General features: G+C 33.0%; 1 protein-coding gene across 2 annotated transcripts; it reads right to left on the bottom strand.

The window, feature by feature from the left end:
- LOC109356662 (protein decapping 5-like) lies at positions 6,074–11,735 on the bottom strand. Of its 2 annotated transcripts, XM_019600108.1 has the most exons (9): positions 11,484–11,735; positions 9,867–9,967; positions 9,387–9,458; positions 8,354–9,307; positions 7,731–7,802; positions 7,024–7,218; positions 6,808–6,918; positions 6,530–6,708; positions 6,074–6,401 (listed from the first exon to the last, which is right to left on the bottom strand). In XM_019600108.1, the coding sequence occupies exons 1-8, from the start codon at positions 11,629–11,631 to the stop codon at positions 6,559–6,561; spliced, it is 1,803 nt and encodes a 600-aa protein (XP_019455653.1). In that variant the 5' UTR covers positions 11,632–11,735; the 3' UTR covers positions 6,074–6,401; positions 6,530–6,558. The 2 variants fall into 2 exon arrangements, with proteins under 2 accessions (XP_019455653.1, XP_019455652.1); XM_019600107.1 differs by having other exon boundaries at positions 6,074–6,708.

Genomic DNA, 25,461 nt, shown 5'->3' with positions numbered 1-25,461 from the left:
TGTGGGGGGCCGATCTTACGTCAACATCCCTACCACTATGAACCATCGCTGAATCACCCTGGACGGCTACATGGCCAAGCCTCTTATGGTCAGACGACCTCTCTACGTGGTATCATGTAATCTTTTTTTTGGGCATCGCCCTAATCACAACATCACAGTCGGAAACCTTGCCCTAAATAGGCGCAAGAACAAAGGTACTTGTATAAGTTTGTCGATTTTGGGCACCACGCTCAATCATCTGAGTCACAATCTTTCCCAAGGGTAAATACACTTCACACCCAAGCTAGGGCTATTGCCTAAGCAATCAAACAATCGCAATCAATCAAAAATATTGTTTGTCTTTCCCCCAAGCGAGAGGTTGTCGCTCAAACGACCAATTCATCAAAATAGACTCAATTTCCTACATGGTTCTTGCTCGAGCGAGGGGACTGTCGCTCAAGCTAAAAATCCGCCAAACACTGGTCAAAATACCTGTCTGGACTTGCCCGGGCGAGGTACGGTCGCCCGAGCGCCAAAAATGCCAAAAACAGTCTATCTGGCCCTCGCCCAGGCGAGGGGTTGCTCGCCCAAGCGCTATTTGGAACCATTCTTCTCTATTTCTCCCTCGTCCAGGCGAGGTGGTCCAGTTACCAGGACCATTTTCCTCGCCCTTTTGGGGTACCGGATCGAAACTCTCAGTTGTTTTCGATCCCAATGTATTTGAGTTTATCGAGTGGTGTTCCTTCATGGATAGCCATCACAATACTTAATATTTTAAGTTATCCTAATCATACAACTTCAGAAATTATCCGTAAAAAATCCAGGCACGCAAAATAATTGAATAAGTACGGGTTTTCTTAATACACAAATATAACTCCAAACTTTTGAGATAGTTTAGGAGATATGGGTGTCATATTCGGACACCACTATGTCACGATGTATTCTCCCTCACCTTAGATTGTCGCGCTTGATTTCCTTTACGAGAGAGTGGCTTGGTTGTCCGACTTCAAAAACTTCGAAACTAAACACACGAAAACAATTTAGTGATTCAAAATTAGATTTTTACATGATAACCCTAAGGTAAAAACATTGTTTTAACTCATTTATGAACTCAAACACTTTCATCCATCCGGTCCAAGATTTATATTTTTGAACCATCATTTATCCTCGAAAGTCTCGTTCCCAATTTCCAACATTTTCAAGGTAAGATTTTCATAAAGTTTATACTTTTATCTCAACCTAAATTTATACTTTCATGAAGAGTTTTTAAGTCATACTTCACCATTTCAAGGTAAGTTTGTTAATCAAAGTCCACACTTTTTAAATCAATATCTTCTAAGTTGATCTTACCACTTTAAAGTAAGTCATCTTAAGTAGATTCCATATTTTATACAATAGTTTCCCATGGTCATTTCAACACATTCTTGTTAGTGTTGATCTCATATTTAAACAACCTTTTAACTCAAAATTTCTTAAGCTACACTTTTTCACAACAACTCATCCACAAACATTTTGGATTTCATAGTTAGAAACTAAACTTTTCCTAAACACATATAGGTCATGATTTAGACCTAATGCTAAGGAAAGTTTTGATCTTTCAACTTATCATTAAACACTTTAAAGGTTCATTTGATAACAAAATCATCCCATTTGAAACACAACCAAACCTAAACATTAAAAATATACTATTCTAAACTTGTCTAAGGCCATGGTTTTTCAAGCCAAAAACAAGTGAAAATAATCCAAACTTTGCGTGGTTAGAAAACTCCTCAAAGGTTCATTTGATGTAAATATCATCACCTTTAACCACGTTCCACTACAACATTTATTTCTATCATCAAATCTGAAAAACAACTATTTTGCATTTGTTCAAGGCTATGGTTTTTGAAGCCAAAAACAAATGAAAATTTTCAAACTTTACATGGTTCACTTTTTAAAGGCTCCTTTCAAAATCATCACCTTTAACTCAAATCAACAAAAATACAACTTTTTAAACCTTAAAAGCAGTCCCATGAACACAAAGATTTCATGGTTTCAAAATAACTTTCTAAGCTCAAGAAAATATCTATTTAGAGTTTTGAAAATAACAAGAGTTAGGAAGATTTTTAGAACATTTCAACAGTTGAAACTGTTCATAACATACATATAAAAATCATACTAAAATTTCATAAACATCTAATGGTTAGATGTTAAGAAGATGAAGAATCAAAATGAAGAAGAAAATGAAGAACTACCTTAAGAGTTCTTAAAATTCTAAAGTGTAGATAGAAAATGCCAAGGGTTTCCTCCTAAGCTAGGTGTTGGCTTTTAAGGACAAGAAATCAGATTTAAGAGTGGGTAAATACCAATGTTTTCTTCCAAAAAGTAGATGTATATGAGGTAGATGAGTGATTTAAGGGATTTTGTGTAAGATAATATGTATTTTTGCTTGTTCCACAAGCAAGCCTCTTACATGAAAGCGATGTGACCTTTTCGGTGAAACATTCGCGAATAAATCATGCTCGATTATTATTGGTTAATAATCAGTCGGATATTAAAAATCTCCCGATTTCGGTTTATGGTTAGAACTTCGAAACACGGAATTCGGAGTAAAAAATATTTAGAAATGCGTTATAGACAAACTTGATGTCTATCTTGACTCGAAATAATATTTCGAAGCCAATGGCGCAATCAGAAATCGATTCTAAGTTACGGAACTCAAAAACACGTTATTGGACCGAATTTGGGCCTGACAGCAGCTCAAAAACTTTCCGTCACAGAAAATTATGAAAATTTACCACAAAATAGGAAATCATAAAACAAGACTAACACGCAACTATGGTTTAGTCTAATTCAATACCGATTAATTTCTAAAATTAATCATTGTTAAAATAAATAATTAATAAAACATACACAGAAAATTCACGGTGTTACACTTATCATAAAACAATAATTCAAACCTGTGAGTCGAATCCAAACCAAGGTCTTGGTTACTGTTGCTTTAGTAGAATTGAACTCAGGAGACCAGTTGGTAATGGCTACATAATGATCAAAAATCATCCAAGGACCACCTTGAAGGACTTTATCTCTGTCCACGGGAAGAACGAATTTAACTATAAAATAACCATTATCAAATCCAACAAGTCAAAGTCATTGGACAATTTCCAAGCTAATTTCAAATGTTCCCGCATAATTCTAAACCCAAGCCTCTTACCGATGATTGAAACTATGAGAGCATCCCTCCATTCAGTACTATACTCAGCAATTACCTTAGCATCAAAAGTAACCTTTGGAAGAAGCCTGATGCCATCTATCAGATTAACACGAGCTAAGCCGTTGGCAATAAGATCAATATCTTCTCTCACGGGAAGAGGATGTTTATCGGCCAAAACCTTGTCATAAAAGGAGACTTTCACTTCCTTTGAACTAAACTCCATAACACTATCCGGAGGTTTGCTTGGGGGTAGCACCTGATTACTCAAGGATTGAGCCTGGAACGTAAAGTTAGAGACCCCTGGTTCCATACTTTCGTAAAGTTTTCGTTGTGTCTAAACTATTTATACTTTATTTTAGAAAATGAACTTTTTTTAATCTCACTAGAATAAAATCACATAACTAAAAAGTGACACATAATTACAATTGTGAAAAAAACAGTTTTACTACAAGGCAACAACAAAAGTAAGTACAAATAAAAAAAGTATCAATAATAAGATCAATATATTTAAAATATCAAATTGTAAATGTGCTTAGTCAATATATCCTTTCCTTTACATCTTTACCTTATATGAAGTAATGACTTTTTTAAATATGTGAGTCTATTCAGTTCGAGTAGTTCTCGAATCTCTAGAACTACGAACCAATCGATCTTAAATGGTTCGTTCGAATAACAACCAAACCACATTTCTTCATCCAGTTTAATCTCACCAAGTTTGTAGTTTAAATCAAAGTTGCTTACATTTTTTTACATTGGTAATCTTCCCCACAAAATTATTGTCAACGAATTTTAAAAGCTGCGAAATGAAGTGAAATAGATATAACTCATATAACTTTAAGAATTATTCCAATGTTATTAACAGTATATTATAATTTATCAATTAAGTATATATAATTAACATTAAATATGTAGAAAGTATAACATTATATTAAATGATAGCTTAAGTACTAACGGATATTGGTTTAAGTGGTATATGTTTGATTCTCCTTAAGCAAGATTTCGGGTTCGAATCTTGTGGATGAAAAAAATATCCACTGAGAGAGTTAACTTCACATATTTGTACATGATCTTGGCTCGGATAGGATTGCCTCGAGTGCGAGGATACTTGTGGAAACAAAAAAAATTATAGGTTAAGTATAAGTACCTACTTGTAGTATTATAAAGCTCGGCTCGAACCGGCTAGTGCGATCGGTTCAACCGTGAATCGGACATCTGGCCAGTCTGATTCTCTCATCTAACTGATTTTACATCAAAATTGGATTGACTTAGTTTAACTCGGTCGGTTTAAGCCTAAAATCAGTGATTCGGCTGGTTGGACCGATTTGACATACCGAGTCAATCAAAAGAATACTTTTAAAAAAACAACTAAAATGATGTGGTTTTGAGATGAAAAAATCAAATGTTTTTTTAACTTATTTTTAGTTATATTTATCATATGTTAACTTATATTATATCAAAACTTTGGTTGTTTATTTATATTTTAAACTCATGTGCCCTTTTGTTGCAATTAAAGCATAAAATATTTGTTATTTGACAATGTTTTGAAATTATTTGTGACATATCATAGTAGTTAAATATTCTTCATTGATTATTTAATTAGGTGCTATAATGTTTTTAAATTTAGAATATATAGTTGTTAAATAATGTTAATTAATATTATGAATTTTTTAGATTTGTTAATATAAACCGAGTCAAACAATCCAACCATTAATTCACTATCCAACTAGTGATTCATTGATAAACTAAGTCATTGACTGATGCAAATTTAATAACACTGTCTCCTCCCCTATTTCCAACTATCTTAGCTTTAAAAAAAATATGGTTTTATAGTTAAGATTCAAATTACAAATGTTTACATTTGAGTCCCAACTTTGGGTGAATAAAAAATAATCCTTATATAGTTTCTTTAGATTTGGGTATCTGATGGACATGTGCCTCAGATTTTCTAGACTTGGATCTTTCTTTTTAATTCTGTTTCTTTTCTTTTCGATATACCAAAAAAAGGCTACCGAGATACCAAAAATATAGTTAGGCTACCGAGATACCAAAAGTATCATCCTCATATATGCACACAATACTTGATTACTTCATGTATTTTTACACAATCCTATTCTATTTTATGTTAATGTGAGGGCTTGAAGGTAATGTATCACTCATAGTATAAGATGAGATATCCATCCCTCTTAGGTGTGAAGGAGGCTTTCAAAAAAAAAAGAGATATCTGAATAGTTTTCAGGTGCTCTGATTTATATTAGATATATTGCAATGCAACAAAATTATGAGCATATACCTCCAAAACAGTACATAAGCCACATATAATAGACGACTGAACCTAAGATAAAACTGATTTACACTTGCTTTATCCCTAAATTCTACTTCTCATATCTAAAGTAATAATATATTATCATATTAAATCATCTTACTAATTACCTACGGCTTTCGAACCACTTTGATTACATTTTGTTAAGTATTATTTTGCAAAATTAATAATACTCAATTCACCCTCTCAGAATTTGAAGCCAATTCTAAGAGTATTCAATTTGATAGTGCTTGAAATAAACAAACAATTGAGTAAAATATTGAATTTGATATCAATAAAGTGCCAGATAAAAAAATAGTACACAGCAGAGGGAGCAGCATACATTTCACTAGCGGGTGAAATAACGAAGAACTAGATTTAATAAATTTATCTGTAAACCCTGAGTTTATTAAAATAAATCATAATCTTAACTCAATATTAAAACCATATATACCTATATTTTTTTCACTTTTAACAATTTAACTTCACACCAGTTTTTCCTAATAAAGTTAAATTTGGAGATATCACAATTCAATTGCCATTCTTAGAAAGAACTGACACTGAACCATCAACTTGCATTTACAATGAAAAAATGACAACATAAATGAAGGATTTGCCAATTATAGCTCACATGCATAAACAGCATACTGCAATGAATTAGTCTAACCTTCTGCAATGTTGATATTAGACAAATAATTTGTGTACAAACATCTTTAGACCAAACCGAGTGCCCTTAGTAAAGGAGTGACAAGAGGGCAAAAAGACCAGAAAAATATCCAACTTATTAATGGTAAACAAACAGAAGGAGATAAAAAAAGGCACAACATTTGAGCATAGTCTCTTAGGTAAGTATAGTACTTCAATGAAAATCGCAATAGAACTGTGCAAAGACTGTGAGTGCTTTAATGAAAGCTTGCCTTACAACTGTGTTTGGGTGTGGGTGCTTTAATGAAAGCTTGCCTTACAACTGTGTTTGAGTGTGGGTGCTTTAATAAAAGCTTGCCTTAGACCTGTGTTTGAGTGTGGGTGCTTTAATAAAAGCTTGCCTTACAACTGTGCTTGAGTGTGGGCATAATAAAACTGCCATCTAAGAACTGCGACTGGGAATGCCACGTCCCCTTCCTCTTCCAGAATAGCCATACCCCCTTCCATAATAACCACCTCTAGAAGGGTGTCCACCATGAAAAGGACCACGGCCCCCTCTACCACTACGGGGTCTCGCAAAATTACCAAATGTCTACACCACAAAACAGAAAATGAAGTGAACATGACATGTCCCCAAGTATGAGATCAAAACGTGAAAGAAATCATCTACCGAAAAAATGATAGACATTACCTCTGTGTCAATCTTAATTTGTTCAGAATATCTAATCCTCCCATTCTGTGAAGCCTGATCAAGTGCATTGGAAGAGAGCGAGTCAAAGAAATCATCCTTGTTATAAACAGGCTGCAATAACCACAAAAGGTAGAGTTAAAGACTGACAACAAAAATACATTTACAAATTCACAGAATATGCACATCCTGTTGTGCACAAAATTGTATTACATCAACCTTAAAATTTGATGAATCATCATTGTCTTCATCTTGAATGTAATCTTCATCAAAGGAATTTTCTTCCCCATCCTTCTCCTTTGAATGAGACTTATTGCTTTTACCAAGATCACCCCAAACTTCATCCTTCTTGAACTTCTCATTCATTGCCATGAAATCAAACTCTTCAGTGAATTTTGTGACCGGGCGCAAAACCTGCCAAGCATTAATTCAATCATTCAAAACCCTTGTCTGTTTTGTTAATGTTAAAATATCAATAAAAAATTACAAATTAATGACAGAAGCCCATTCTGAAATATTTATTTAGCTCATATTGTTGCTCAACCATGGTTACCAGATTTGGTCAACATCATACCAGATTTGCCTTTCTACATACCAAACTCACCATAAAGGAAGTCTGGTATTGTATAATTCAAGTCGGGAATTGTGTACCCATACAGCATCAATATCCCCATGAATCGTGTTTCGAAGAAGCTTACCTTACCCACTAAAGACCACACATAAAGAGATACTATATTTCATTATTTTGATAATATAACAACTTAACAAGTGACAGGATTTGTGAACTCTGAAACTCGTAATAGCAATCCCTCCACCCAAAAAAAAGAGCTGAAAACTCCAAATCTCCCAGCTAGTTCTCAATTTCTATACATATACAGAGGTACAGGATTTCTACATATTAAATAAAGTAGTAAATAGAGCATTACCCCAGTTCCTCTTCCTCTTCCACGTCCCCTGTAGCCATAGCCATTATGAGTTTGGGTAGGAGCTCCACCGGGCTTAAAACAGTGCAACCAAGTGTCAAATCTCCTTAACCAAAGGATTAGACGAGAAAAGGATAAATTGATATGATAAAACATCCATATTTGCACTCTAGATTATCACACTGCAAAGTTACTCTCATAAAAGTAAAAACAAAGAAATCGAGAGAGGCTCATCAATCATCATAATTCATTTATGGCAGTTTGCCTATTGAAACCATAGATAAACCAGACCAAATCCTACATTAAATTGTCTGAAAAAGAATAATCAGAGAAAAGCACAAGAGTGGAGAGAAAATAAGGAATTGCTGACTATCTATAATATAGAGAACAATCCTCACATATTCCTGATTTATCAGTTTACATGAAGGGCCGTGAATGCCTACCAATGGAAGATCAAAGTGAAAGCAATAATAGATCTAGTTGGTAAGAAGATGCTCCACTTAATTTACAAAACCCTAGACTCCACTATGCTACGATTATAAAAATATGCAAGCACATGCAAAACCAATATAAGTGTGTGTACTTGTGTCTACATGGATAAGATAGATTGATCAAGAAAAACATACCCTGTGACTCGACCGTGAAGTTACTGGCAATGGCAGTATTGGTGGTTGATTTTCAGCGGAAACTGGCAGAGATGGCTGAGGAGATGATGTTGATGATACCTGTACCACTTCAACATCCTTATGAGGTGTCTGTGAAGGATGAGCTGTAGAAACTGCGGTTGGACCAGGCTGCAATAATTGACCTGGGGTTACCAGAGAAGGGGTTGGTGTTTCTGAACGGATAGAATTTGACGATCCAACAATTGAAGGGAGCAACGGGGATACAGTTTGATATGTCGAGCTTGAACCTGAAGTTGCATTAGCTTTGCTAAAGATTGGTGGCACTGTAGCATTCATTTCTGAACCAGAATTGGTCAAAGGAGTCAGTGACAGCAAGTTAGCAGCTGGTGTGACAGCTGGAAGCGAAACATTCGGGGGCAAAGCAGAAGGTGCAGGATGCAACATAGAAGGGGCTTCAGGCAAAGAAGAAGGGGCTGCTGCCAAAGAAGAAGGTACTGGAGACAAATCTGATGGTGGTAAAAAAGCAGATGTTACACTATGGGCACTAGTACTCACTGGTAGCAATGATGATGGCAATTCAGGCAAATTTGAAGATCCAGTTGGTAAAGAGAGACTAAAGTTCGGATACTGCATTGGCTGCTGCATAGATGAAGGCATTGATAAACCAGGTGGTTGAAGCAAAGATTGTTGATGCAAATGAGGAAGCCCATTTGGGGCACCATAATATCCTTGCCAATACATCGGCATAGCTATCCCACCACCATTTGCATTTGGGGCAGGTGGAGAAGCTCCCCATGACCCTATGTTCCCTCCAGGTTGATACAAAGGCAAAGGCCCTTGAAAGTTTGAGCCATGGATTCCAAGTTGTGTGGCATGAGAGCTAAGATCAGCCAAAGACCCACTCACAACATTAGGCAGATTTGTAGAGGTGGTGACTGGGCGAGAATAATGAGACTGCAAATCCAATTCCATATAATTAGGATGTGATTAGTTTAATTTGGTTCCTTATTTAAACAAACACAATCTCATCAACCTGGATAATAGCTGGGTCATTGCTGACTTGTGGAGTAGGCTGAACAGGTGGTGAAGATTTAACCTGTAAATCCTGCAGAAAAATTATAACAAATGTCTCAGAATATCTGATTCATATATGGACGTCTATCATTCATAGCCTGCATGCAATAAAATCTAAACAAAGCCTTTGTCAAGCAATGAGTACTTCAAAAGGCATAACATAATCTGGGTCAGCATTATAATCTTCCCTGCTTCCAAAATAAATAATGATATTAATGTAAATCACTAACAATTACTAGAACCAAAGTGCTTCTAGAAAATGACAGAAAAAAATGAACACTATAAATATGCATAAACAACATATTATTTCAATGACCATAGGACCATGTGGTTCCAGAAAAGCTTTTAACAAAAAAACATCGCAGAAGTGACATGGTTTTCACACACTGATACATTAACTACTTAAAAAAGGTGCTTGTATATGTTACATGCACGATACCTTGATGTCAGATCCGCGAAACAGTATATACTCATAAACCTTGTCACCTGGAGGAATTTGTTGACCATCCTTTTTCCTTCCTTCTGTTCCAAAAGATCGCACTGCCCCACCATACAAAAGTATCAGTTCACCAACCCAGCTACTGATAATAAATAATAGATGAAATTTTTTCCAGCATAACAAGTTTTATCCAAAACAAAAAATATACAAACAATATGATAAAATTCAAAGCTGAAATAATATATCCACAAGGTAGCAACAAAAGTTGCACATATTAAAGCTGATGAGCTACAGTCTGGACCATTTATAATGTAAAAAAACAGCAAAGCCAATGTATCTCTACTTGAATATGTTTGAATTGATTTTCTCCTTCCAAAAGTTATGGTGAAAGAGATACACTCAAGGGAGGAAGTTATTTCATAAACTTTTTTAACTTGATTTTCCTTCTGAAAGTGATTGGAAAGCAATAAAAGGATGGTCCAGTGTACGAGGCTCCCACGTCCCACCTAGTGGGGTCTGGCCGTCTGGGAGGGTAGATGTACAATAACATTACCCTCACAAGAGAGGCTTTTTCCAGGATTTAAACCCATGATTTCCAGGTCACAAGGCAAACAACAATGTCATTACACCGAGGCTTTTCCAGTATTGGAAAGCACTTGGAATAGAAAATATTTGAAGAGCTTATGAACTCCTAATTTTAACCATTAACTAAAAAAGGGAAACAAGTTAAAAATGCTTAAAATATTAAAACTCTATGAAGTCTATTCCATTTTGTGTTCCAAAAACTACACATGTCGATCTTTGAAGGTTATCATCATTAATCTATCTCAGTCTGAGTATCTAAATTATGCTCCTTTTAATGCTTAAAATATTAAAACTCTATGAAGTCTATTCCATTTTGTGTTCCAAAAACTACACATGTCGATCTTTGAAGGTTATCATCATTAATCTATCTCAGTCTGAGTATCTAAATTATGCTCCTTTTAATGCTGTATCTCGTTTAGGCTCCTTTTAATTATCAAAATCAAAGGGTTTTTAAATTTGAGATTGTTATTAGCTGTTTACATCTGTTCATTGTACTTTCTCTCATTGCTATTAATCCGGAACTCCAAACAAATAATTTTATGGCTTTCTATCATGGTCATTAATCCCGTACAGACAGAAGGCTATACAATCGACAAAGCCAAGGGTCAATTAATAAGCACAGGAGCAAAAAAACATATGAGTTGATCGAGTTCAACACTAAAAGAATCAAAATTCATATACCACAACTGAGATAGATCAATGACAAAGCTTCCAGAACACTAAAACCACACGCTTGTGAAATTAAATTTCAGTTCAAGGCACATGAGCTCAGAGTAAATCATGTTCAAAGGCAAAGCAGTCAAACCCTACTGAAATTAAAACAATCACGAGTTCAGGACAATTTTCCTTTCACAGCTCCACTCTTCAAAATTAACAAACAATATAATTAAAAGAACCATAAAAATCAAATCTATGCACTGAATTCAAAGATCTGAAATCATAAAAACCAAATTGAGCTGAAAACAAACAAAACCATATAAAACAAATGAAAATTCCACCGAAAACAGTAAAAGAGAGGTAGTAGAATAAAACCGTTTCTGAGTCCAATACTGGATTCTTCGGTGTTGATGTTATACAAAACACCTTCGTATCTGATCTCGCTTTTTGATGTCAAGCTTATCAAGCTGCCAATGTAAGAATCAGCAGCGGAATTCGATCGAGAAGCGTTCTCTGACGCCATAATCGAACGCACATTCGATTAGGGTTTGGGATTTTGAGTGAAAGAGAGAGATAGTTATCTTTTGCCCCCTTTCGCTATCGAAAACTTCATTCGTGTTTCTGCTGCTGTGTTGTAATGATGGAATATATATATATAATATTTGCTTTCTTGAATTTAAGTTGTTTTTACACTGGGTTGAAACCAATCATGAAGGGACACCTATTCACTCCTTTATCATGGATAGAGTTGAATGACGACATATTTCACAAAGACAAATCATTTTTTTTTTCATCAGTAATATCTATCATTAATGGTATAAAAATTTATATACAATCGCTGATTATTATCTATCATTTATTTATGTTACTTTTATTTCAGAGTTAATAATAATAAATCTAAATAATGAATAATACATTGACAATGTAGCACTATCTATTTTTACATCTTTTTCACATAATTATTCAGAATTAAAACTAACTGAAGTGTACAAATTATGGGCTACTTTCATTATAGTGAGCCCAATACCAAACTCATCAAAAAAAAATATCTAAAAAAACCAAATAATGTAAGTACCTTTTAAGATATTAATGATTTGTTTGCTAAAGGTGATTTAGGAAGGAAAGAGAGAAAGAGAAGACAGTTTGACCATTTCTCTCATTTGATGCAAGGGGTGAAGGGGGGTGGGAAAACTCCATGGGTTCCACACCAAAATTTTTCTTTTTACTTGTGGGAAGAAAATGGAGATTAAGCCCTTGGTTGAACTTATATTTGATAGCTTATGCTTATTTTTTGAAAAATAAGCTAATATTATAAATTATGTATGTTTGCCAACCAAATGAAATTATAAACTCATCTTATTTTTTGAAAAAATAAGCAAAAACCATAAGCTCCAAAATCATTGGCTGCTTATTTTTAGTTAGCTTATTTTTTTTCCAATTTTTCATTCCCATTTTACCTCGACATAACTTTGTCTCTCTAATTATTTTTACTCTTCCATCAAATATCATAACTCTTCACAACATCATCCTTTTATTTAACATATTGTTTTTATTTAAAAATTATATACAAGCCAAGAATGTAATGGTTGTTACAGTATATCCTTGAAGACCTTCCATTTTAATTTTCTCAGCATTTTGGACTCTCGCTCAAGCTAGAGATTTTTGCTTGAGCGAGTTAGGGAACTGTTTTAAGTGGATGTACCTCGCTTGGGCGACAGGTGTTGCTTGGGCGAGAAACGCACAAAGATTTTGGCCTTCATTATTGGAAGTGTCGCTTGAGCGCCAACCTCTCGCTCAGGCGAGAGGCGAACTTGGGCTTGGGCGACCAATGATGATGATGATGATCTTGCTGATATTTGTGTATTATTTATTTTCCATAAAACTTGACATTTATGTATTATTTATTTTGTCAATTCTGTAATTCAAATTTAACAATTTCTATTTATTTATGTACCACGTTGTTTTTTAATATTTATATTGATTTTTATATTTTACCTTTTTAATAATTTTTTTTAACTTTTGTTATGAAATATTAAAAATTAAAAAAATTATAGTATAAATATATGTTATGGTAAATATATATATTTAAATAGTATAAAAAACAAATAAAATAATCATAACATAAGCAAATAAACTCATACATTTTTCTGTAATTTACTATGTAAAAAAATAGGCTTTCCACATTGCCCAAACAAAATAGAATAATTTATATTCAGTTTTCAGCTAAAGTACCCCAAATATAAACAAATTATAATCCTAACAGATTATAATCTCACAATTTATAAACTTCATCTATACCAAAGGTACCCTAAGTGTGTGTTTTTTATCTTGACAATTTTGCCCCCTTTCTTTTTGGACTTGACATATTTACCCTCTTTCTTTTTTATCTTAACATGTTGGTCTCCTTTCTTTTTTATCATGTTATATTTGCCCCATTTCTTTTATGATCGTCTAATTAATATATTCAGTATTTATCTTTAAATATGTCTTCTTACACAATATTGTGAGTCACCCATTGATCTAAAATATATTTTTTTTGTGCTTTCATCACCATTAAGATAGTTCACGTTTAAATATTAACCAATTTATTTAATTAAATGTTTCAATTTTAGTTTAATATTTTTAGACACTTTAATTAAATCTATATATTTAATCATTGATATAAAGTTATATATTTACTATCAATATTATATTTCTTAACATTTCAAATTAATATTTATTTTTAACTTAGAATGAAAAATATTATTAATGTGACTAAGTGTACAGTTGTTCATTTCATAGGTGAAAAATTAAAGTAATACTCTCTCTATCTTCTTTTTCCTTTCTTTTTCTCTTATACCAAACAACTCACAATTCCATTTTTTCTCTTCTCTATTTCATTATCTTCATCCTCTTATTCCCCTATTTCTTTCTTCTTAACTTCTTCTCAACAACTAAAGGTGGAAACAGGCCAGACCGCCTATCAGGGGGCCTATTACCTGGGCTATAATAGGTTAGGTTAGATCAGACTTTTTTCATGAATAGGTCAAGCTCAGACTATCTAAAAAGCATATTTAGCTTAACAGGCCAGACTTTAGATCACCTAAAAGGCATATTAAGCCTAATAGGCCGGCCTATTTAGTTATATTATATAAGAATGTTAAAATTATACTATTTTAATATAAAGTAATATTATTATATTGTAATATTAATATAAAAATGTATATAAAAATATAATTTAATTATTAGAACTAGATGAGCCTAAATAAAAAATAAGTCTATAAGTCCATTAAAATGTAGACATGATAGTCTATTTCATGAGCATGTAGTATAATAGATATTTAAACAGGCTAATAGGTCAGACCAGACTTTTAAATAGACCATGGCTAGACTTTGAATTTTTTTTAAACAGACTAATAGGCCAGACACAGGCTTCTATATGCTATATAGGTTGAGCCTGTTTAAGGCAAAACCTGACTTGGCCTGACCTAACCTGACATGTTTCCACCCTTATCAACAATCAAAGGGTAGAGTTGTGAACTCTATCCTCAACATGATAAGTTCCCGATACCGGGCTAAATTTTTTCTAAAACCCAAATAATGAATTATTTCTGTAAATCGTAATAAAAAATAATTAATTGTGTAGTATTCATACATTAATTGGTTATGTATTAAACCAATGACCAACATGTCAATGACCTAATACACTAGATTCTCGCACGACAAGATATATTCTCAATACTAAAATTGGTAATTTACATATTACAAAATAACAACCTTATTAATACACAGAATAAATGGTTATAAATTTATGACTTACAAATTAATAAGAATGATTATTTATACATATAATAATAAAAAATGTAATAATAATATATATATATATAGTTAGTGTAAATACTAGATTTAAGTTGCTAATATGAAACATTAAGGGTAACTCATATTTTTCATTCTCAATTTTTAACAAGCACCATAATATTACTCCGAATAAATTACACGGACCCGTAAATTTTAATGAAACTATACATGATATCTCTCTATTTTTAATGCTTATTGTTAGGGACCTTAGTGAACTTGCAGCAAAGAAGAACTTGTAGAGAAGAAGAAGAAATGCAGAATGAGATTAAGTAGAGAAGAGAACAGAGAAAGTATGCCAAAATGTGCAAGTGTATTGTTCTAGCACTTATGCACTTTTCATTGAATACAAAGGGAGAATTACATTGCTATTTATAGTACAATTGCTAACAAGAAAAACTAATAAAACTAACTAGACTTACTAGAAACAGAAAGTTAGTTAGTCTTGCTAACTAAAGCAGAAAGTTTTGAATTACTTTCAACACTCCACCTTAATTCGAAACTATAGCAATTACATTGAAAAGATCTCTCAACATCTTGAACCTTTATCCTTTCAATGGCTTTGTCATTATATCTGTTAATTGAACTTTGGTTTTGCAATGAAGTGGTTGAATCGTGCCTTTGCTTACTTGATCCCTTGGAAAGTGATATTTAGTGTCTATATGTTTGCTTCTTCCATGAGACGCCAGATTTTTGGCCAAATCTATAGCTGATTTGTTGTCAATCAGCAGATCAACACTTCCTTCTGCAATCACTTTCAATTCTCTCAACAGAGAGGACAACCACAGTGTTTGGCAAGCAGCAGAGCATGCTGTAATGTACTCTGCCTCACAAGTGGAAAAAGCCACCACCTTTTGCTTTGTTGAGCTCCATGATATAGGGGATCCAGATAGTAGGAACACTTGTCCCATTTTGCTTTTTCTGTCAACTAAGTCACCACACCAATCTGAGTCTGAGTATGCTGTGAGTTTTGGCTTGCTATCATTGTTGTTTTGATTAGATGAGAACATGATTCCATAGACAATTGTTCCTTTGAGATACCTCATGATCCTCTTGGCTGCAGATAAGTGAGATTGCATTGGATCACTCATGAATCTACTAATCAATCCCACACCATATGCAATTTCTGGTCTGCTCTGGCATAAGTACCTCAAACTGCCCACAATCTGTCTATACATGGTTGTATCTACTGTACCTTCATCTTCACACTTTGTAAGCTTTAGATTGGACTCAACTGGTGTATCTACTGAGTTACAGCCATTCATTCTGAATCTTTCTAGTACCTCCATCGTGTACTTCTTTTGATGCATTAGGATGCCTTGTTTAGAGTATGAAATTCTAATCCCAAGAAGTAGGATAGAGTTCCCAGGTCTGTCATCTCGAATTCTGCTTGAAAGCAATGTTTAATTTTTTCAATGCTGGATGGGCAACTTCCTGTGATCAGGAGATCATCTACATATATGGAAACTATCACTGTATCAGTAGGATTCAGGGCCTTGATATATACTCCATGTTCTACGGGGCATTTTTGAAATCCAGCTTTTAAGAGGAATGAATCTATCCTCTTATTCCAAGCCATTGGTGCTTGTTTTAATCCATACAAGGCCTTGTTCAGTTTTAGTACTTTCTGCTCACTTCCTCTACATATGAAGCCAGGGGGTTGCAATATGAATACTTCATTTAGTGGTCCATTGAAAAAGGCAGATTTCACATCTAATTGCTACAACTTCCAACCTTTCATGCTTGCTAGAGCTACAATGAGCCTTACTGTTTCGATTCTTGCTACAGGGGCAAACACCTCTGAATAGTCTATTCCTTCTCTTTGCATGAACCCTTTAGCCACCAATCTTGCCTTATGCTTGGCAATTAATCCATCAGGCTTGAGTTTCACCTTAAAGACCCATTTGACAGCTATAGGAGTATTTCCTTGGGGCAATTCTACCATTTCCCAAGTTTGTTCTTCTCAATACTCTTTAGTTCCTCCTTCATTGCTATCTGCCATACTTCACTAGTGATTGCTTCTTCTATGCCAATTGGTTCAACATCAGCCATTAAGGCTAAGTGTTGGATTAGATCTCCTTCTTCAGTTATTGCATCATCACCATAGATCTGATAGTCACTGAATCTGGTTGGAGTGTTCCTGCTTCTAGTTGGTCTAACATCATTTTGTTGTTCAACATCCTCTGTCTCATAGTTGTTGTTAGTGTTTGTTTCTGAGTCAGCTTCTTGCCATTCATGATGTAGACTTGGGCCATTTACTCTTATTGAGTGTGTGTTACTCCAAGAGTTGGTCTCATCAAATTGAACATCCCTACTGAAGATGGCTTGCTTGGTTCTAGGATTGTATAATTTGTAGGCACCAGTTGAGTTGTATCCTAGGAAGATCATTTGCTCACTTTTGTTGTCTAGCTTCTTCCTCTTCTGATCAGGGATGTGACTATAACATATTGAGCCAAAGATCTTGAAGTGTTTCACTGAAGGCTTGATTCCACACCATGCTTCTTCTGGAACCATGGAGTTAAGTCTCTTTGTTGGACATCTGTTGAGAATTTGAACAGCAGTCATGGCTGCTTCATCCCAAAAGCTATGTGGTAGATTCTTCTGCTTGAGCATGCTCCTCACCATATTCAATATGGTTCTATTTCTCCTTTCAGCAACTCCATTGTGTTGAGGAGAATAGGGAGCTGTGACCTCATGTATTATGCCACTTTCTTTGCATAGAGTCTCAAATTCACCATATGTGAATTCTCCTCCACCATCTGTCCTCAAGATTTTGATACATTTTCCTGACTGCTTTTCAGCTAAAGCCTTGAAGTTTTTGAAGATGGTGAACACCTCACCCTTAGTCTTGATTAGGTATAGCCACATTTTCCTGCTTTGATCATCTATAAAAGACACAAGATATTTGTTGCCACCTAGTGATTGGACATCAAATGATCCACGCACATATGAGTACACTACATGTAGGATATCAGCAGCCTTAGACATAGTGTAGTTGCTAAAAGGTGTTCTAGGTTGTTTATTGATTAAGCAGTTTACACACATCTCCTTTGGCATAACAATTGCAGGGAGTCCAGAGATCATATTTTTTGATCTCAGCAACCTTATATCTTTGAAATTCAAGTGGCCTAACCTTAAGTGCCATAACCATGATTCATCAATTTGTGTAGTGACTGATGCACACTCAGACTGCATTGTGTTTAGGCTTACCTTAAATGTCATGTTTTGTGCCAAAGGAATCTTCAATATCTTCTTCTCAGCATCACCATCAAAGATTTCCATAGCTTTATTCACTATGTTGATTGCAAATCCCTTTTAAGTATCTGATTAAGTTGCTCTTCATTCCAGGGACATAGAGCACTTCTGTTATCAGTGCACTTCCTCCATCTTTCCTTCTGATTGCAATATTTCATGTGCCTTCAGCCAAGATGGATCTGTTGTCAGCAAATCTCACCTTGCTTTTCTTCTTCTCATCAAAATCAATGAGCCAATTCCTATGGCCAGTCATATGGTTGGAGCAGCCTGAATCAACATACCATACTCCATCATCTTTTACTTCTTGGTTGGTTGTCATCATCAACATGATTGGTTGCTCCTCAGTGTTTGGATCCGCATCTTCCTTTACCATGTGTACTTGATGGTTATAGCTTGACTGATTTCCTCTGTGCTCATTATGAGTTGTAGTTGATGTGCATTCATTTGCATAGTGGCCAATTCGATTATATTTGAAGCATTTGACCCTTCTTTTATCAACTTTCTTCTTAACTCCTCTCCAGTTGTTGTAGACTTTTCTGTTAGAGTTCTCAAGTTGATCTTGATCAGTTCTTGATTGTTCTTGGAATTGTGTATTCTTCCTAGGACCATATCGAAACTCTCTGCCCTTGTTCCTGCTGTTGTAGCCAGTTTTCCTTGAGGATTGTGTTAACAGAGCTTGATTCTCACTTGACTTTTCTAAACAAATCTCATTGAGTCTCTGCTCATGTGCTTCTAGTGAGCCTTGTAGCTCCTCAATTCTAAGCTCTTCTAGCTTCTTTGATTCTTCAATAGCTACCACAATGTGATCAAACTTAGGACTAAGTGTCCTTCTTCAATGATCTCAGTTGCTTCTTGATAGCCTAGGATGGCTTTCATTTGCACACGCCATCTATTCCAGTTTTTACCAGTAAGAATAGGAAGATTTGTTGAGAAGTTTGCACCACTAGATCCCATTGTTTCCTTTCAAACCTTGTGCTCTTGATACCAGATGTTGGGGACCTTACTGAACTTGCAGCAAAGAAGAACTTGTAGAGAAGAAGAAGAAATGCAGAATGAGATTAAGTAGAGAAGAGAAAGAATTAGAACAGAGAAAATATGCCAAAATGTGCAAGTGTATTGCTCTAGCACTTATGCACTTTTCATTGAATACAAAGGGAGAATTACATTGCTATTTATAGTACAATTGCTAACAAGAAAAACTAATAAAATTAACTAGACTTACTAGAAACAGAAAGTTAGTTAGTCTTGCTAACTAAAGCAGAAAGTTTTGAATTACTTTCAACACTTATATATATATATATATATATATATATAGAATTATCATTGTTGGCGTAGCATATAATTCACAACTCAATTCTGTTATATGTCGTAGCATAGAATTATCATTGTTGGCGCATAGGAATGCTGTTATTTATTCATAAAATGCATGTCATAATAGTGAATGTTTTGGAAGGGGAAATTTTTACTATTTAGTAGCAATTTTTTAATAGCAGGAATTTTTGTCATGGAATATTGGACAAAAGAACTTTTAGTGATTATTGTTGAAGTATATATTTACTACAATTCTTTCAAACATTTTATCAAATAAGTTGTGAACACTATTTTAAACATGTTTTATACGAGGTTATAAAGCATATTTTTGTCATAATATTTCATTAAATGACATGTAATATACATATGACATTGACATTTAACCATTTACTAACGGCAGGATAATTACTATAACGTGCATATATAAATTATGGTGGTTTGTGTGGATACAAAAAATGAAGAAATAATTTATATAATTTTATTAAAACTCAGGAAATTTTTTGTGTAATTTACTCTATTACTTGCTTTACAAATGGATATATGAAACAAGTCAAACAGCATTGCTTTACATATATAATATTGAAAATTCAATGCTCAAATAACATCACTCTTTGGAAAAAAAAATTAACATGACTTTAATTGAGTTTATGTTATTATTTTCTTTTTTAAAAGCATGTGATTAAGGAGTTGGGTCCATGTCAAAGCTTTGGCCCAATAATCTGGGCTCTCTTTGTTTAAGGAGAATATCAATACATGGTTAGTGTAAGCAGTATATATTTGATTCATTGTAGTGATTAAAATTTTAGATTGGAGCCTTATATATAAAAGATATAATTTTTAGAGAAAAAGATGTATATACTGAAAGTGTAAGATTTTTTTACACTGTTATTATATTATCTATTATTCATTTTTATTCATTATTGACTCTTAACTAAAAGTAATAGAAATTAGAAATTAATAGTTAATAATACACTAATTATATATAAATCTTTACATTATAAATGAATAGATATTACATTCTTATTTTTGTTTAGAAAGGTTAGTTACAAGGTATTATAGATATCCCATTGTCACTCATAAAAAACTAGCTAAACATTTTTATAAACAAAAGTTTAGGTGGATTATATTATAAGAGCTAGCGACTAGAGCTCTACGAACACTTTCAGATTATCTACCAACTAGGTTGATAGTAGAATTTAAACTCATGAAGTTATAAGCTATGAGCTAATTCCTTATTAACAACTATATCAATGTCCGATTACTAAAAAAAGTGAGGTAGATAAATAAAAGAAATTACACGGATAAATAAAATATTCAAGAATGTAGATCTATAAACTGATAAAAAAAACTTTCTATTGATTATTGATGAGTACTTATATCTTTTATTTTTATTTTTGGTTAGATATATGTATGTATCTCTCTTTCGTTTTCATTTGGATGTGACTCAAACGTGAAAGACTGAGCATGGATGGTTTGAATAAGCTAGTTAGCAACATCATTTTTTGACACCTAATAAATCTGATATTATTGGATATGTATATGTAATTAGAGGAAAAAAATGTATATACTAATAGTATATAAGTTTTATATATTATCATCGCATTATTTATATTTATAATATTTAATCATATGCTTTAAATTAAAAAAAAATAATACAAGTAGATAATATAAAAATTATATATATAACACTTCATGTGCAACTACTCTGTCCTTATTCATGTATCTCATTCTGGAGCCGCCCCCAATTGCTAATATCTAACATTTCTTAAAACCATTTCTCACTCACTATCAAATATCTAAGATCTGATCCACAAGAAAACACATTAATTCTGGTATTGTATTTCTATATATGGTTAATTAGTAGAACTGAGCCAGTTTTGGTTATCAGAAGTTGCACATCAAACAGTTTGAAAACCATTTAGCTTGAACTCCTTATGATGTTAACAAAAACTAGAAAGTCTTCAACATCTGGTTGAATGAAACTTCACGGAATGCTTATCATCTGTGCTACCCTACAGTTAAAAGTCTGGGGTTTGATACCACTTATTGACCATATCATTGTACCCCAAAATGTTTGGCTGAATAAATCCTCAAAATCTATGTACAGAATGTTAACTACCTAGTGTTATATTATATGAGCACATGATAATATAGTGAAATACACCTATCTTCCACATGGCCCGCACAAAAAGCCCCATAGCTAGAATTGGTCTCAGTTCCTTTCTTTTAACACATCAAAGTCTAGCATGTGATAGTCAATAAGATATTGATTTAGTAGTATAAGGCCCCATTAGATCTCTAAAATGATCAAAACGTTAAAGATTGATTCCTGAGAATGAACACTTGTTGGAAGAGATAATTACAAACTCCGAAATGGATTAGTTCCTTACCTAAATAGGATGAGATCACTATGAATGTTTTTTCCATACACGAGTTCAAAATTTTAGCACAAAAAAATGAGTTGCTACTCTGGAAGACTGAAAAAATGATGAAAAAAAGAAATTTCTTGATTTTAAATTATTATTTTTTATTAATAAATAATGTATGAGTTAAAAATAAATTTTTGATGCATGTAAATTCCCGAACAACATATTAGCTTCACACCTCAAAGTTTGTTCATAACCTTGACTATGTGTCTGATCAAGATCAATAAGTGATATGGGCTTTAAAACGTGAATTTTGGGTTGAAATCTAAACAATGTTCCATAATCTTTGCATAATTGACCCACCAAAGCACGCCATTAGCCAATAGACCAGAAGAGTTACAGAAGAGAAAGAGATATTTAAAATATTATATTAATCTTCCCTATTAAAGTCAATTGACAAAAAAGGAAACACACCTTATATTTAGGGAACATATATATTGTTCTACAATTTAGTGCCATGAAGTGTGATTAGGCACAAAATATATTTAATTACAATTTTAATAATTTTTTTTAACTAATTAGAATTCATGTACATGAAATGGTATAAAATGTATTGTTATCTCATTTATTTAAACTATATATAATAGTATAAGATAATGCCACCAGTCCACCACAAAATAGAGGAAGTCTCAAAAGACCTAATTAATTAAGAGTGTGAAGTTTATGCATTCTATTATCTATCTTTTATTTAGATTATTGCTTTTGAAAATTCAACAATAATTAAATATTAATAATGATGATATAATAAAAATATATAAAACATATACACTCTCAATATATATATATATATATATATATATATATAAATTTCTCAATAATTAATGATATTTCGTCCCACTACTTCCCCCGATTTGCATTTTCTGCCAACGTTAACGTTTAACAGCTTTGGTGTGGGTTTCACTAGGTGATGTCATTCTTATATTTTGTTAATTGATTTCTCTGACTATTTCTTCCTCTTTTGGATTAATTAAACTTAATCTGAGGGTTATATAATGCATCCCAAGTTGACATTTAACACATTAGAATATCTTATTTTGTCTTAAATGTCATACCAACCCACTAAATTGACGCTACACGCATCACTTCAGTAAGCAAGATATGTTATACAACACACTTATTCATCAAGGCAAACACACACACTTCTTGAATTCACATTCAAGTGACTCATGAAATTTGCATAAGAGTACAAATTTGAATATTAGTTATGCCAACTATTTAGAGTCAGAAAGATGGAAATGGATGCTTATGTCAATATTTATAGCATGTTGATTACATATGTTATCTTAAAACTAATTAATAATGGATAAATAGTTCAACAAATATTTAAATCATTTCTGAGACAACAATAAAATATGCAATGGGAGATTTATTTCTCAGCAACACATATGTATAGGTGTGGTTTTCATATTCAAGTCAATCCTTGGAATAACTAAATAATTAACTTGTTGGGAATTCCTTATGATTGGTGAAATACCAAGCCTAGGATCTTGAATCTCATGATTCTCTCTCACATATATGAAACAAAGGGTGCAGTGTCATACTTGAATCCATATTCGTGGATGTGCTCATTTGATCTACGTTTCTGAAAGAGGTTTTGTGGTATGATGACATTCCTCAACGAAATCCCTGATTCCTCTTGGGACTTGTGTTTTCACTCTGATGAGGAGAGGAGAAAACTGAATTTTAATTTGGTGTGTTGGGGACCATAACCTTCCTTATGCACGTTAACTTATTAACTTATAAGGTTCCCATTATCCTATATGAGTTAACCTGATGGGTATCCACCTGTTAAACCCATATCCATTATCAACTTTTAGAAATCTAAGAGGAACCAATAATTATATCACTTATAATTTAACCTTGAAAATAAATAGTTGATATCATTGTATTAAAGATATGATGCTCACATTACTTAGAAATTATAAATTTCTAAACTAATTAAAAATAATCAATTAATGGAAAGTTTAACTAATTTAATAAAATTAGTACGTATGATGAGTGTAGTTAGATTGTAGTGAATATTTCTATATATCTTCTAATAGTAGATTGCATGAAACCATGAATATTTATCAAAGATACAAATTGGTCGAGACACTACATGATTGCAATGATATAAAAACAAAAAACACAAAACTCATTAATTACATAGTTCTGTAAGGCTAATTACAGGACACATAAACTCAAAGTTGTGAAGATGTCCGTACTTAAGAGAAAACTATTGGTGGGGTCAGCTACCTGTCCTTAACAATTTTTGTGTTAATTTTTTATGATTTATATTTAATATAAATATAATATATTATTTGACTAATTTTCAAGCGTAAGCAAATGCAATCTTTGACATGTGAAATAAAATCTGTGGTTGTAATCTGCGAATATAGATATTTAATTACCTGTCTCTAATTAAGTAGTTATGAATACAAATATTTTGACAGCAAGATTTAGTACTGCAAATTGATGTATTATATATATAACATGACATAATAAAATCTATATGAATTTTATTCAATGCTTGATTTACTTTATAAATATAACAAAATATGATAATTAAAAGAAGTGGATTAGTGGAATCAAAGAGAGTGACCGAAATTCTATCATATTCTATCCACACCCCTATTCCCTAATACAACCTTAAGCTTAACATTACTATTACTATAATAATTATGTCAAATCATGCAGTTTAGGATAAACATGTTGAACTTGGGATTACTTGTATATTAAGAACCATTAAGTCTTTTGGACATACTTTGTAGCACTATTGAATAAGCACAAAGTGAATATTAACCCTTTTAGAAAAACAAATATTAATTAAGTTGGTGTATCAAAGTTAGATCCTAAGATTATTATTTATGTTACTATCAATCCAAATATCTACGTGTGTCATCAAGTAGAAGGATAAGAGTGCCTCATCACTGGTCTTATATGTGTAGAGGACCACATTAAAAGGATTCTGTTTTCTTATAAGAGTGTCTCAAGTAAAAGTTACCCACAAAAAATAGTTGGTTTTCTATGGAAAAAAGAGTCCCCTATCATTATTGCTCTCGGAGATAAATACCCCAATAATAGTCACAATTTGGAATTATTCCATGATGGAAGTGGCTTCCTCACGGCCTCTTACAAATCTTTTCACACAACCAGAAGAAAGTTGTATTATGTTTATTAATAATGTTAGTTTATAAGTGATAGAAGTTATTTTTTATTTATAATAATGCAAAAGAATATTACTCTTCTTTTTATCATCTCACTTCTTCCTCTCAGTTCTTCAACAAAAATTGCCAATAATTAATGCCAATAATTCATGATAATCTTTTTTTTTTTTGTTTAGTTGACAAAAAATGGAAATTTTGGTAGCCATGTTGTTGCAAAGGAAGATAAGGTTCAACCGTTTCGGTTTCTCCCGAAATAACAACCATTTGGTTCAGGCAGTGGACCAAATTATAGTGTCCAAAATGTACAAAAAAGTATAGTGTGCAATCATTGCATGCTTAAAAATTTGAGAACACCCCATTAATGGAGAGGTAAGTTAGGGG

This window comes from Lupinus angustifolius, chromosome LG09 (genome assembly GCF_001865875.1).
Source record: "Lupinus angustifolius cultivar Tanjil chromosome LG09, LupAngTanjil_v1.0, whole genome shotgun sequence".
Classification (NCBI taxonomy): domain Eukaryota; kingdom Viridiplantae; phylum Streptophyta; class Magnoliopsida; order Fabales; family Fabaceae; genus Lupinus; species Lupinus angustifolius.
This window is presented reverse-complemented; position numbering and strand designations above follow the sequence as displayed.

Coding starts and splice junctions, on each gene's coding strand:
- LOC109356662 (XM_019600107.1), bottom strand. CDS start 11,631: ATGGCGTCAGAGAACGCTTCTCGATCGAATTCCGCTGCTGATTCTTAC. Junction 7,219..7,730: donor GAAGAGGAAGAGGAACTGGG/GTAATGCTCTAT, acceptor AATGCTTGGCAG/GTTTTGCGCCCGGTCACAAA. Junction 6,919..7,023: donor ATGATTCATCAAATTTTAAG/GTTGATGTAATA, acceptor TGGTTATTGCAG/CCTGTTTATAACAAGGATGA.